This window comes from Tenrec ecaudatus, chromosome 11 (genome assembly GCF_050624435.1).
Source record: "Tenrec ecaudatus isolate mTenEca1 chromosome 11, mTenEca1.hap1, whole genome shotgun sequence".
Classification (NCBI taxonomy): Eukaryota; Metazoa; Chordata; class Mammalia; order Afrosoricida; family Tenrecidae; genus Tenrec; species Tenrec ecaudatus.
The window spans coordinates 18,065,901-18,081,695 of record NC_134540.1 but is presented as its reverse complement, the minus strand read 5'-3'; the positions used below and the strand labels follow the sequence as shown (position 1 = coordinate 18,081,695).

At 45.5% G+C, this 15,795-nt stretch overlaps 1 protein-coding gene and 1 pseudogene across 11 annotated transcripts in view; both read right to left on the bottom strand.

Annotated features, from left to right (window-relative positions):
• Positions 1-8,110: 8,110 nt before the first annotated feature.
• Positions 8,111-8,406, bottom strand: LOC142461662 (non-histone chromosomal protein HMG-17 pseudogene; annotated as a pseudogene).
• Positions 8,407-13,827: 5,421 nt separating this feature from the next.
• Positions 13,828-15,795, bottom strand: part of MYCBP2 (MYC binding protein 2) — a 253,443-nt gene continuing 251,475 nt past the window's right edge. For 8 of the 11 annotated variants that reach the window (XM_075562947.1, XM_075562949.1, XM_075562951.1 and 5 more), the window contains one exon: positions 13,828-14,626. In XM_075562947.1, the coding sequence (XP_075419062.1) occupies positions 14,511-14,626 (116 nt within the window). In that variant the 3' untranslated portion in view covers positions 13,828-14,510. The remainder of the gene's footprint in view (positions 14,627-15,795) is intronic. The other 3 variants (XM_075562950.1, XM_075562956.1, XM_075562953.1) reach the window with 1 other exon arrangement.

The window sequence follows — 15,795 nt, the reverse complement described above, 5'->3', positions numbered from 1 at the left end:
AATGTTACTTAAAGAGTCATACTTTCTAAACATTTGAATAATAACAGCACTATATTCTAAGATAAGCACAAGGACATGCAAGGTTCAAAAGAATCTTAAAGAGGTCTTAAAGAACTGAGTTATCTCACACTATTTTTAGCTGCAAGGTAAACAGAGGCACAAGGGACTAATTAGTCACCCATCAATAAACACCTGGACCAGCAGACCTCCAACAGAGGACCAACATATCCTAAGCTCGTCATATATGCAGCATCGCAGGGATAACTTCTCGGGCCTCTCATTCCCGGTCCTTCTGTGACATTAAACCCAAACCACTGTCTCTTCAAATCCTCCTTTGCCACCAGTCCTTCTATTTTGGCCTTAAGAACAGTGTGTTGCTCAGTTAATCTTTTATATCTCATAACTATTCATGTTCTATCTCTTGGGTATACTGCCTTTCTTTCAACTCACTGATATTCTCCTTTGTCACCTTCTAGAGTTTACACCTCAAAGCACTCAGCTGTGAGTCAGAATGGGTTTGACAGCAATTTGTGGCATTTATACCAGCTATTAAATATTTCACTTACAGAAGCACTCATTTTTTTCTCGTAAATTTATATTTTCAAAAACATTTTTATACCATTTTTATTTCTTCTTGATCTCCTTGAGAAGCGCCAGTGGCTGAGTGTTCAGTGTGGCGATCTGTCTCATACAGAACCCAGCCTTGGCACCCCGTCAGCAGCGATGTGGTCCTACAGCACCGTTAGGCGGCACCTTCCACACCAGGGCTGGGGCTTTGGTTTCAGTTTTTTCTCTGAGGACCCACTTCATTGTAAAGTAATGCACATATTAGAATATTCTTTCCAATGTGTTTGAAGTGAGCATACCCCAAATGGTTAATTTTGTTTGGCCACCATTCTTCTTATCATTGCCTTCCTCCATCGGTTTTGTAATTTTCATGTGCCAGCTTAGTTTGAAAAGAAAGGCTTTCTTTCCTTTGTATTAGTCTGGGTAGACTGAGAAACGAATCAGAAGAGACTCATTTGTGTATAGAAAGAGGTTTGTATACAAGAGCAATTGAATATTGAGAAAACATCCCCACTCAGTCCAGATCAAGTTGATAAGTCCAATATTATCCCATCTGTTCAATACCACTTTATAAATTCCCCTTCAGACTCACACAACACATGCAAGGATGCTGAATGCAGGAAGAAAGATCACAGGCCAGTGGGTGGGAAGTCTTGTGGATCCAGTGGCAGTGAAAGCATCTCAGTGCTGGCAAGGGTCTCCGTGTGGCCAATTCAGTTCCCAGGTTCTGTTTAGTCCCATGTGTCTTGTCCACAAAAATGGCTCGCAGGGAGTGACTGTGTGTCCCACTTCCAGCGGGCTATTTATCACCTTAGTGCCACCAAATGAGGTCATCAAACTGCGACCTGATTGACAAGCTAAACTCCACCCCTTCACTTTTTTCTTATAAACATTTTATTAGGGACTCATACAACTCTTATCACAATCCAGACATACATCAATTGTATAAAGCACATCTGTACATTCTTTGCCCTCATCATTTTCAAAGCATTTGCTCTCCACTCAAGCCCTTTGCATCAAGTCCTCTTTTTTTCCGCTCCCTCCCCGCTCCCCCCTCCCTCATGAGCCCTTGATAATTTATAAATTATTATTTTGTCATATCTTGCCCTATCCAGCATCTCCCTTCACCCCCTTTTCTGTTGTCCTTCCCCCAGGGTGGAGGTCACATGTAGATCCTTGTAATCGGTTCCCTCTTTCCAACCCACTCACACTCTACCCTCCCAGTGTCGCCCCTCACACCCCTGTTCCTGAAGGTATCATTCTCCCTGGATTCCCTGTGCCTCCAGCTCCTATCTGCACCAGTGTACATCCTCTGGTAGAATTCGGATCATGATAGTTGGGGGGTGGGGGAGAAGGAAGCATTTAGGAACTAGAGGAAAGCTGTATTCTTCATCGGTATTACATCACACCCTGACTGACTCATCTCCTCCCCTAAGTCCCTCTGTGAGGGGATCTCCAGTGGCCAACAAATGGGCTTTGGGTCTCCACTCTGCATTTCCCCTTTCACTCACTATGGTAAGATTTTTTTGTTTATGATACTTTATACCTGATCCCTTCGACACCTCGTGATCGCACAGGCTGGTGTGCTTCTTCCATGTGGGCTTTGTTGCTTCTGAGCTAAATGGCCGCTTGTTTACTTTCAAGCCTTTAAGACGCCAGACACTATCTCTTTTGATAGCCGGGCACCATCAGCTTTCTTCACCACATTTGCTTATGCACCCGTTTGTCCTTGGCGATCGTATCATGGAGGTATGCACTCAATGATATGATTTTTTGTTCTTTGATTCCTGATAACTGATCCCTTCGGAACCACGTGATCGCACAGGCTAGTGTGCTTCTTCCATGTGGGCTTTGTTGCTTCTGAGCTAGATGGCCACTTGTTTATCTTCAAGCCTTTAAGACCCCAGACACTATCTCTTTTGATAGCCGGGCACCATCAGTTTTCTTCACCACATTTGCTTGTTCACCCGCTTTGGCTTCTGCAGTTGTGTCGGGAGGGTGAGCATCATAGAATGCCAATTTAATAGAAGAAAGTATTCATGCATTGAGGGAGTACTTGAGTAGAGACCCAAGGTCCTTCTGCCACCTTAATACTAACCCTATAAATATAGGCACATAGATCTATTTCCCCATCCTCATATATATATTTGCATATTACATGTCTTTGTCTAGACCTCTATAAATGCCCTTTGCCTCCTAGCTCTTTCCTTTATTTCCCTTGACTTTCCTCCTGTCCCACTATCATGCTCCATCCCCACCTGGGTTACAGATATACCTCTTCATTACCTTACCCTTGATCATTCCCTACCAGGCCTGCCACTCCCACCTCACCACCAATTTGGATCCCATGTTGTTCCCTTGTCCCTGGGTTTGTTAACACCACTTCCTTACCTCCCACCTCCCACCTTCCCCTATCCCATGTCCCCCCAGAACTGTCGGTCCCGTTGTTTTTCCTCCAGATAGTTCATCCAGCCTATCTTATTTAGACAGACCTGTGGAGATAATAACATGCACAAAAACCAGACAGAGGAAAACAAAGCAACAGTATACAATGAAACAACAACAACAAACCACTGACAAAGAACAAAACAAAACACATCAAGAAAGAAAAGCTTTTAGTTAGTTCAAGGATTGTTTGTTGGCCTTTAGGAGTGTTTCCCATTCCAGTCTGTTGGGGCACCACGCCCTGGGCCCAAAGTCCACACTCAGCATTCCCTGGGGACCTTGCCACTCCATTCCCTGGCTGTTCCGCTGCACTCCCCCAGTGCTTTGCCTCAGTGTGGTGGGATCAGTTTGGGCGCAATTCCCACACTGTCTCTCCGGTGCTGTCCCCTGCAGGGCCATGGGTTAGTGAGGGCCATCATGTCTCATAGTGGGGCTGGCCATGTGGTCCTCTCTGTGAACATCATCCTCACGGCCTGGTGGGCCAGGTTGTGTTCCACTCTCTCCTCCTCCCCTTCATCTGCTCCCGGGTGCTCCGATCAGATATGTCCCTCTCCCGGAGCTGTAGAATCAATGTCGTTCTTTGAAACAAATTCTTCTGGGGGAAGGGGCCAACCCTTAATTCTTATAGTCTCAAGTTGACACAGGATTATGTACCTACTACACTAGCATTTGCTGTTTTCTGTTTTGAGCTTTGCTGTCAATCCTGGGGTGAGGTGATGTGATAGTTACATAATTTCATTGTCAACTTAAAGATATAAAAGTATAGGGGATGGGTCTAACCTGTCAATAAGGTCACAAGCCTGATGGTGCCTCCTTGTGAGTGTGACCTCATAAAGAATGTCCTGGGAACCTACCCAGCTCTCTTTGCCTTCACCTTCCTGTTGAGAAACCATGCTGAGACCTGCTTGAGCCCTGTGATGCAGCCACCGCCATTGGATGCCTAAGACTTTGCACCCACCAGCCTGTGATCTTCCTGCATTCTGCATCATTGCATGAGTCTGAAGAGAGATTTATGGACTAGGACAGACTTATGGACTTGATCTGGACTGGGTTGGGATCCTTGCTTGACATATAATTACTTCTTGATATAAAATGATTTCTTACACATATATGAGTGCCCACGGATTTGTTTCTTTAGTCAGCCCAGACTAACACAGAGTGAGGTATGGGTCCTGTTTCATTCTTCTGCAAATAAAAGTCCAATTTTGGCAACACCGTTGAAGAAAGTCTCACTTTTCCATTTAATGTGCTTCAGCCCTTTGTCAAAAATCAGTTGTCTGTAGGCGGATGGGTTTATTTCCAGGTTTTCAGTTCTGTTCCATTATTGTTCCAGACCAAGCTGTTTTGACTACCATGGCCATGAAATCATTTCTGGGAAGGATTTTTATTTCACATTCATTTGTGAAAGGCAACTTTGCTGGACACAGGATTTTTGCCATTCATGTTGGTCCCCAGTACACTGGCAATGTTACCACACGGTTCAGTGACATCGATGGTTTTCAATGAGTAGGCTCTTCTGTTGCCTTAACCGTTAGGCATTGTATTGTGTTTCTGGTACAGCTGGGCAAGAAGCTTAACTACCCATCTCGCACAGATTAACAGCTGTTAAACTGGCTTCAGTCTTTTGGAGAAGACCCCAAATTGGCCAAAGAGCATACAGCCAAATTGGGAAGCATTTCTTCAAAATAATCTACTGAATCTCAGGAGGCTATGATGCAGATGTCCTTCGCTCCCCCAGCTCGTTTTGATATTATTCTAGGTCTGCTGGGCAGCTGGGGGAGACAGGCAGCTTCCGCCACCCCACCCCCACCCCAGGTAGATGAGCACCTCCATGCCTGCCCCAGCTCCTTTTCCTTCACCTGCAGGCCTTCTGCAGGAAGGTTCTGGTGTGTGTGGGGGGGTGTCAATGGCTTCCAAGAAAAAACCTTCATCCCTCCCCAGCTCCAACAACAAAGAGTTCTGCCCCATGGGGTGTAGCAAATGTAGCAAATGGTGAGGACTATCAACTTCTCAGCCCTGCCTAAGGCGGCTGACTTTATCTGGAGCACAGTGTGGAGGAACGCATGGTTGTTAGCCTTCTTAAGGGTCTCCCTGAATATAGTGACTTGTTCGTGTCCTTTTTGCTGTCAAGATTCTCTCGTCATCGTAGGTATTCCACATCTTGACTGTGCTGTGGATCCTTTAGTGTGCACCCAGCGGTGGATCCTTTAGTGTGCACCCAGCGCTGGATCCTTTAGTGTGCACCCAGCGGTGGATCCTTTAGTGTGCACCCAATCTGGGCTTTCTCGAGCTTCTCGCAAGATTTAATATTTGCGGTGCACTAAGTGAAAGGAGTCAGACCGACTACCGGGAAATCGCTCCCTTAGCCCTTGAATCCCCTCTTTCAGTAACTCGAACCACCTGGCTTGTAGGTTGGTTCCACTTCTTCCATGACCTTTTGCCCTTTGGGGTGCAGATGCCCGTAGCTGGGTTTCCATCCATCTGGGCCCCGTCGGTAGAATGGCTGACATCATCTGGCAGTTTCCTTCCAAAGTAGACTCTATAGGGGATCTTTGTGTCCTCTCTCCATGGTTACACCAGGAGAAAGGGTGGGGGTGTTTTCTTGAGGGACAGCATTAGTAATGTTGGGTGCGGTGACAGAGTGCCGTGCTAGCTTTCAACGAAGGCATTCGCTGGGCTGTGGGTAACTCCGCAGGCTTCAACGAAGAGTTTAATTTTGAGTCACAGCGAGTTGTGTCTGCCAGCTGACCTCTGAGGTACCTCAGCGTGTAACCACACACGGGCTCCATCTCTGCTAGTTGCTGATTGACTATCATCCACTCCCACCCATGTGGACAAAAGGAGGCCGACGTGTGATCAATCCCGGGAGAGCTGGCACCATCCCGGAATGAGTAAACTACAGTCCTTGTCTTCCAGCCAGGCCACTGTGTATTTTGGGTGAGGGAGTAGCTCTTCATGCTCCCAACATCCCGAGCTCTGAGCTCACTCACTGTGCCAAATAGGTGGGACTACTGTTTGTGAAATGCCATTTACAATCCAACTCCCTCCTTGCACAAGGGGAATGCCCTAGGTCACCATCTCCCAGCAGGATTCTCTGCTTGGATGCACAGGTTAGGGCTCCATCATTTAACCTGGACCCAGATGCCATGTCAGTGATTCATTCTTCTACTCCAGCCATGCACCAAGCATGCGGGCACCAGATGCGCTCAACTCATTCGGTGGGCTGGCAAACCGGCTACTCTGCCTCACAGTCTCCATGTGGGAGCTTCTGATGCCCCTGCTGCCACCGCAATCTCGCATTCATTTCACACCTGGCTCTTCTTTCTTTACAGTTGGGGGAGTCTCTGTTCTTGCGTCTGCAATGGTTCATTTTATGCCCAGTGGAATGGCAAAATGGACCAATCCTCCAAGTCCTCTAGACCTCACTTGCATGTGACAAAGACTGAAGAGTTTCACTGATTCCTTCCAGTTCACTGCACTCTCCCAGCCATGTTCCTCGTCATTTGGGGGACGATTTCCAGGTATGGCTTCCTACATATGAGTTAGGCTTAGGACTACTAATGGCAAAGTCGGCATTTCAAAAACTCTGTTCCACTCCACAGAAGAATGAGCCTCTCTGCTCACACAGAGATTCACTGTCTTGGAAACCCTACATAAGGCTGTTATGAGCCTCAATCAACTCGATGGGAGTGGGTTTGGTTTGGCATTGAATGATTTGTATTGTCTTCGGTACCACGCAACATGCCAAAGTTAAGAGTATCAAGGGAATTATTAGTGAAAGTTTGGAGGTCAACATGTGTAGACTAGAGAAACAAATCCAGGGAGACTTGTGTGTAAAAGAGAGCTTTACATAAAAAAGCAATTGTATATTGAGAAAACATCTCAGCCAGTCCAAATCAAGTCCATAAATCTGATATCAGCCCAGATGTCCGATACCAATCTATAAATTCCTCTTCAGACTCACGCGACACATGCAATGATGCCCATTGGAGGACGATCACAGGTCAGTGGGTGAAAAGTCTTGTGGAAGCATCTCAAGGTGGGCAGGGTTCTCCATGTGACTCCTCCAGCTCCAGGACTCTAGTGTAGCTCCATTTATCTTGTCAGCAGGAATACAAAGCAGAGTCTGTGTGTATCTGGCCTTCAGTGAGCTATTTATCTCTGTGGTACCTCCAAATAAGGTCATCAAGATGCAACCTGATTGACAGGCTAGACCCCACCCCTTTTTGCAAGTTGACCAGAAAACACAACGCCCACAACATAAAAGTGATTACTGAGCTTGGAGAGTACATTTTTTCCCAAGCCAAATTGTATCCAGCTTTATTAAAGATACTTTTCATAAACAATCATGGTATTCAGGCAGGACATGGGCAGACGATCATTAAAAGCATAAAACAACTTTTAAACTCCCTTCTTCAATGGACTACCAAAATCAGAAAGCCACTGTAAAACCCACTGAAGTCTTCAGCTGGTGCTCTGAACGGGGAAGGTTTAGAGTGAGGGTGGACGTTTCACATTTAACTTTCCACGAGCCGACCCTGACTTTCAGAAAATGAAATGGACACGCAGAATTGCCAATCTGAACAAAGGTGGCGCTGCTCGTTTGAGGGATGCCATGAGGACGGCGTCACTGGAAAGTCCAGATCGCCCGATAAAGTAACAGCCAATGTTTTGAGGTCAGGTCCCAACAGGTGTCTGGGTTTGTGGGAGTCAAGTCTGTGCTGAAAGCAGAGGGGAAAGAGAAGAAGGGGTGGAGGATGTCAAAACAAAGCTGTACTTTCCCCCCTCACAAGGTGTTGGTGCCAAGGGGGCTAACGTGGGTCATGTCAGGGAATCCCCCCTCCTCCTGGGACCCCAGAGGGAGTCTCTCAAAACTAGCAGGGCAAAGTGTTGTCTTTCACTCCATCCAGCTTTGGAGACAGCGTGTTGACATTTGTCCCTCCCCCCAAAAGACAACAATGAGGTGGTCTGTGTGCTAACAACATAGCTTTAAAAAAAAGTAAAACAAAATCCTGCATCTTTATAAAAACTTGATAAAAAATACTATTTCAAACTGTACAGTCACCAGAAGTACACAGTTATAAAAAATGCACACACTTCACTTAGCATCTCCAGCACCTTCAGCACTCTGAGCCTGGTCTGTGTTGGCATCTCCATTTTCTGCAGGGTTGTTCCCGTCCTTGCCAGCATCAGCTTTCCCCTTTTTCCCTTTAGGAATCTTCTCTCCTTTCTTCGCAGGGGCCTTTTTCGGCTTCGGCTCTGGTTTTGGAGGAGCGGGTTTAGCAGATAACCTTGCTGATCTCCTCTGAGGTTCATCCTTCACCTTTGCTTTATCTCCCTTAGCATCCCCTTCAGCCTTTCTCTTGGGCATGGTGAGGGCACGGCGGGGCGCAGGCGCTGGATGAGGGGATGCGGTGGCACGCAGGCTCTGGTCGATCCAGGGGTCGTTCTCAGCTCTTCTTGAGAGAGTATATTTTTTATAATGATGGTAAATTTAGTAGAACTTTCCCAGTGGGAAAAGAACTATCATTTTAACAAGCAGTGCTGGGAAACTGGATAAATCCACTGCCGTTCAGTCAATTCTGAGTGTGGTGTCCAGACAGATCAGGTTAGAATGGCTCCTTTGGGTTTAACTCTTTTCAGGAGTAGAAAGCCTCATCTTTCTCCTAAGGACTGTCTGGTGGTTTCAAACTATTGGGGCTAGCAGCCTAATGCGTAACCAGAGGACAACTTGGATAGCCACATGCAGAAGAACACAGTTGGGTTCTTGTCTAATATCATATGCAGAATTAAAATGGACTGAGGTTGTAACGATAAGAGGTAAATCTACAGCACTCTCCCAACAAAATGTAGGGCTGAGACCTCATGACACTGGGCTTGCCAAAGTAGGCTTACCTATGCCATCAAAGGCATAAGCAACAAACAAGAATTTGGACCTTGTCACGATTCTCTCTTCAGCTTCAAAGCACTTCACTAAGAAGGTGAACAAACAAATAGGAGAATGGGAGAAAATATTCGCCAATCACATATGAGGGGGTACCCCCCCCCCACCAAAACTGGCATTGAGCTGTGCTGAGCAGAGCTTTCATAATACGCATTTTCCACACTAGGCGAGCATCGAGCAACTCACTCTGAGTTAGTGCACTCAGTAGCGTCACCTAGGAAGGTGCTCTCTGATCAGTGAACTTTTTCTGTAGAAGCAGTTTCGCTTTGAACCATAATTTTTTGTGTGGTGGTGGCCAATTTAAGAGAACAGCATGTGACTGTGAAATTTTGTTTCCTGCTTGGGAAAAATGTGGCAGAAAATATTGTGATTTTGATCACAGCTTACAAGGATAGCGTTATGGGTAGAATTCAAGTGAACGAGTGGTTGTCTCATATCAAAAAAGGTGAAATGTTGATTGATGACAAACCTTGTTCTGGACGTCCATCAAATTTCTGAAAGGACAAAAACATCAACTCATAGTTCAATTGGAGTTTGAGATAGTTAAGGTTTACTGTGGCAACCTGACCGATAAACACATGTGGGATTAATTGAAGGGCAGAGAGATAAATGGCTCGGTGAGCCTCGCCTTTGTAGTTCTCATCTCTTGCTCTCCTATGGTTGGACCAGTGTGTGGCTGCCTTAGCTGGTTCTCTGCTTCAGCAGGCAAGGCTTACTTCCTGTGAGACATCCCTGAGAAGCCACATGGACCTACCCCAATGCAGTCCTGGGTGCTGGAGAAGCCGTGTGGAGACTCCTACCAGTGCTGAGATTCTTACACCGCCTCTGGATTCAAAGACTTTCTACTCACTGGCCTGTGATCCTCCTGCATTCGGTGTCATTGTGTGCGTTTTGTGAGTTTGAGGTGGACTTTGTAGATTGGTGTCAGACATATGGGCTAAGTTGGACTTACAGGCTTGGGCTGGAGGGGGTTGGGATGATTTCTGAATGTAAACTTACCCTTTATATCCAACAGAGAAGCAACAAGTCTAAATGGAAGAAGCACACCAGCCAGTGAGATCGTGAGGTGTTGAGACTGGGCAACGGGCATCAGTAGGTTCACAACACACAGTAAACAAACAAGAATGCATTGGTGAGACTGGAGGGGGGCTGGAGCGGAGACCCAAAGCCCATCTATGGACAATGGAACATCCCCCCACAGAGGGGTTGCAGGGAGGGGATGAGACAATCAGGGCGCAGTAGAGCACTAATGGGTCACGCAATATACCTCTATTCTCTGGAGGCCTCCTCACTCCCCCCACCCCCCACCCCCACCCCGCGATCACGACCTCAGTGCTGCCTAGACAGGAGCATGTACATAGGTATAGGGAAGAGACACAACTCACAACACATGGTACCCAGGAAGAGGAATGGGAATAGAGATACCAAAAGGGGAGGGGAGTGTGCACAGATCGCAAAAAAAAAAAAGGTACATAACCACACACCACCGGTCAGTGGGGAAAAGAACAGAAACCAGAGGGAAAGGGACACGGTGGTCGGAGTGAGATTTGAAAATAATTACCAATCTATAATCTATCAGGGGGCCACGAGGGTTGGGGGGGGGGAGCAGGAGCTGATCCCAAGGGCTCAATGCAAAGTAACTGTCTAGAAAAGCGCGATGGAATATATGTACAAATTTGTCGGATACAAAAGGGGTATGGTTTGTGACAAGAGTTGTAAGAGTCCCAATAAACTGATTAAAAAACAAACAAAAAACCCTCTTATACATGAGTCACTGTGGATTTGTTTCCCTTGTTTACGCAGACAAACACAAGAATTCATTCCTCCAGGTCTGGCTGTTAATCAAACTTTCTATTTGGAGGTTCTGAAAAGATTGCTTAGCAGTGTATGACAAAAAGGCCTGATTTGTGGCAGACGGGGGACGTTTTGCCACCATGACAGTGCTCCTGCTCATGCAGCCATCTCAGTGCACCAGTTTTGGGCAAAAAACAGCATGCCTCTTTTGCCCCATGCACCTGACTCACTTGACTTCGTTTGATTTCTTTTTGTTTCTGAGAATGAACAGGGCCTTGAAAGGAGAAGCGATATGATGATGTAGAAGAGGTGAAGAAAAAAATGAGTGAGGTGCTGTCAGCCATCCAAACAGATGAGTTTGAAAAGTGTTTCCAAGAATAGAATTGATTTGACAAATGTATTAAGTGTAATGGAGAATTCCTTGAAGGTGATAAGGTTGTTTTGAGAAAAAAAAATTAAATACATAGCTTTGAAAAAAAATCATTTTTGACAAAAATTTCTCAGATTTGATCAAGGACATGAATCCTGAATATAGAAAGAACTCCTATAACTTAATAAGTAAGTAATCCCAAACCAAAAAAATAGTCAAGGAATTGAGTGGCTATTTCTCTACTTAAGATACAAAGCTGGCCGATGAGGCCCCGCAAAGATGCTCATGAAGGCTCGGGGCATCCAGAGCACAGGAAGACGCCACTTCCTCCACTGCCTCGTTAGCTGCCTCCAGTGGGAGCCCCTTCACTGATGGTGATGCGACTTACAACAGAGTGAAAGGCTACCCGCTCAGAGAATTGTGAGTCATATTTTCCTCACTGGCTGATTTTTGAAAGTAGATCACCAGCCCTTTCTTCCTGGTACATCTTACTCTAGAATCTCTGATGAAAACAGGTCAGCATTGTAGCAACAGGCAAGCCTCCGCTGACAGGGAGGACGTGGCTGTGCCACAGGTACAATGACCAGGAGACAAAACTGGGTCTTTCACAAGGCAGGCGAGGCTTTCCTGCTGAGCCACCAGAGTGCCATCCACCCCCACTAGGATGGTTATAAATAAAGACTCACTCAGAACAACCAACCAACCAAAACCCACTGCCACGAGTCCATTCTGACTCATAGGACCGAGCAGAAGTGACCTTGTGGGTTTCCAACGCTATCAATCTTTGTGGAAGCCGACAGCCTCATCTTTCTGTGGAGCAAGCTGCTGGATTTGAACTGTCAACCTTGTGGTGAGCTGCCCAGTGTGTAATCAACCCACTGCACCACCAGAGCTCTTTCAGTAACAATAATAAAGAAGTCAGATAACAACAAATAGAGGATGTGGAGAAACCCAAGCCCTCATGCATTTCTGAAGTGGATGTCAGTACAATCGCTTTGGAAGTTTTCTTCAAATACCTCAATGGCTAAAGACGTACCACACGATCCAGCAATTCTACTTGTTAGTTGTGTACTCAAAAGAACTAAAAGCATACTCCATGCAAAAATGTATACATGACTGTCCTTGCTTATAATCAGCCTTACTTATAACAGCAAAAAGTAGAAAGAGGCCAATGTCTACCAACAGACAAATGGAAAACAAAATATGGTACATTCATACAATGGAATGTTTTTTGTCTGAAAAAAATGAAGCGCTGAAACACAGTCTTGGAAACCCACAGGGCAGTTCAACCCTGTCCTAACAGGTTGCTGAGAGGAAGAATTTACTCGACGGGAATGAGATTCTTGCGTTCTTCTGGGTCAACTCAGGTCCTCTGGGAAGCAAATGCCAGCACAAAATGTGCAAGGCTGCAGGTGCCCGGCCTTCGGGAGCAGCGCCTGCGGGATGGGGCAGCGCGGGGCAGCCAGGCTTGCTTTCTCTGAAAGGAGTTGGGACGCTCAGGTGCTCAGGCATTTGGGAGCAACACCTGAGGCAGAGCTCAAAGGAAGCTATGGGCCGATGTCGCTCCCTGGGGCTGGGACCCTCCTAAAGGAAAAGTCAAAGCCACAGCTGCTGCTCCTTCCAACTGTACTGAGCGCCCTGGCAGCCAATGGTGTCTTCTTCAGGATGGCCACTGTGCCCACTCCACAGGTACCCTGCTCCTCGTCAGCTGTTACTCGTGTCATGGAACCAGCTGGCAATGTAACAGTAACAGGCAGGATGCTACAGTAGGAAGATCTTGGACTGTAGAAACCAGGCTACACATGTCAAAAAATTTTTTTTCTGACAAATTGCACAGCTGAAATCCAGTTCAAATCACTCACTATCTCTTAGGGTTTTTTGGGGGTTTTTTTGGGTAATATTTTTGGTGACGAGAGATCAACAGTGCTTTATTCTATAATGTTGTGGGAGGATTAATCCCATGTCTGTTACCCAGCGTTGAATAGATGTTGTATCTGTTACTTTATCGGGGGATAAAGCACTTTGTAAATCCGGTCTCACTTGATAGAGATGAGGTGTTCATGTTTCTGAAACATGCAGAGTAAGAAAAGGTAAGTCGTTGCTTCAAGATCACAGAGCCAGAAAAGAGCTGGAGTCTGAACTGAGCTTGTCTTCGGGCTTCACAATTCAAAAGGCTGCTGCTGCTGGGTAGTAGGATGGGTTTGGTTGATTTGCCAAATATATATTTTCCTCTCTCATTATGAAAACTAAACCTATGTCTACATATCTATGTACACACACACGATGTTATCTCCTACTGATGTTTCATTTCAACATTAAACCTCATTACCTACTTACTGCCTTTGAGTCGATTCTGACTCACAGCGACCCTATCTGGGACCTTCCTGGGAGCTGATAGCCGCATCTTGCTCCGGGGGAGCTGCGGATGGGTTTGCACCACCCACACCCACCTTGTGCCCATCAGCCCACAGTTGAAGTAACGGGGACATTAGGGCTTCTTTTCAAACCTCATTCCCACTCCCATTTTCTCGAACCTACTTGAGTCCTGATGGGGCTGTGAAGCACATTTCTCTGGGGTGGGATTTATTCCCCAGGCACAATGGGTGTTTTTTAAACGTTAAAGGTGTTTACATTTTGTTTCGGAAATATCACCTTACTCGGTTGTCAGACTTTATCACTGTATAAAAATGTACAGTGGTTTTATTGACATGTACATTCCAATATGTTTACAGTTGCAAGATAATGAGGCACACTCAGTATTGCACTTCATTGAAATTTCAGGCTCAAACTTAACCTAGAAGTTTAAATGAAATTGCATTTGTAATTTAGTAATTCTTATACAGGACAAACATTGATATCTTTATATACAGTGTGATACTTATTACATTTATATACCGCCTTACACATTGTTTTTTTTTTTAAATAACAGTCTAGGAAATAAACCAGAATATTCCTCTTTTTATCCCCACCCATGATGCAATTGTACAGGGTTACAAAAAGGCAGTATACAATAAACAATGATTATTTTTCTTTTCTTTTTATTTTTTTGCTTTTAAGCATCATTCTTTAGTCCATGGGCATGGCGATTCTTTATTGTCAATTATCTATAAATGTCCAATGCTTCACAGCCGATGACGGGAATGGTCACATGCAAACACCTCACAAATCTGATGTCTTGGTTCAAAAAGAAGATAAAACCAAAATAACAGGGAAACTTTCCACAGCAAGAATTATGTACCTGGTATTTGGCATCCTTCTTGCACTGTGAATGGTGCATGTTTGAGGGTGTAAAAATGGCCCCGCCTTTTCCTGAGCAGAGTCTCAACTTCACCACCTCCTCTCGGGGGATGGAGACACCTGTCCTCTCTGGGGACAAAGGAGTCTGGTGTTCTAAAAAGTGTGCGCGTTCCTGCACACTCCGCAGCCCAGCGCAAACTCTTCTCCCGTCGGAGGGTGGACCACGTGGAGGGGGCACTCGGTTCCTTCCAGCTGTTTGCCTTTGGGACCTGGGAGAGTTGTGGAGGAGGCACAACAATGCAATCAGAACACAACGACCCCACCAACCCCTGCTAAGTTATGAAAGGAACAACGGGGCTGCAGCCGTGCAAGTACAGTCCCAAATGCAAACAAGTCTTCTAATCGTCAGAGCAAAATGTTTATCAGACAGCACAGAGGTTTCCTATGAATGTTTTCCTGCAGTTGGAAATAAATTTTAAGTTGTAAATACATAATGCTACCCTGTCTCCCTCAACTAAAGATAAAGAAATACGCATTGGTATAACAGGAAGATGAACAGGTTGGTGAAGTATCTGAAGGGAGATTAGTAGAAAAACAAAAATTAATCAGCTTTAGAAATGAATAGCAAAATGTAGTAGAGTAATTGGAAGAAATCCTTTGGAGAAGGTAAAAATTTATAGTTAACTATCAAATAAACTAGGTTTACAAAAAACCAGGACTTGTCTTTTTTAAAAAAATCTAAAAAATGTTACAAGCACAAAGTAAGTTTAAAAAAGTGTCTATGCAAAAGAAACTTTATGGAAAGTTTACTATGCAAATGTCCTTTAACCATGTGTTCCACAAGACTTCTGAAAGAGGCTTCTAGCTCTCCTACAAACAAGGAGCCTTGGTGCGCAGGGAGGAGGGGCTGAGCTTTGGGAACGTGGGATGCGCAGCAGGGATGAAACATTCCTTTCCCAAAGGACTGGAGTTCAAGTGTGATTTTGTTGGAGAGAAAAATACATGAAACTGGATGGACCGGCCTTATCCAGCTGCACGGGGAAGGAGGGCTCACTGAACTGACCTCTTCTAGATCCGAACACTTTGCTGACATAGAAGGAACACACGAGAAATGATACGTGGGTATCTGTAAGAACACTGAGCCTGACACATGTGAATAATAAACGTCAGTTACTATCACTTTAACCAAACAACAACAAACCGAAGCCTGACCTAAAGAAATAGGGGTCGGCCCTAACCTAACCTCAGACAGAAGTGTGTCAGTGAGCACTACCTCGGGAACACACACAGGCTTACGGCCCCAGAATGGGTCAAGCTGGGGGTACACCAGAGGTTTATTTGGAAATTAATTATTTCGGCTGTAAATTACAGAGCAGAGCAGTTTTCCTAGCTGAGTCCACACTGCACTATTCCTGATGCAGGGAGCGGGCAGGAAGGC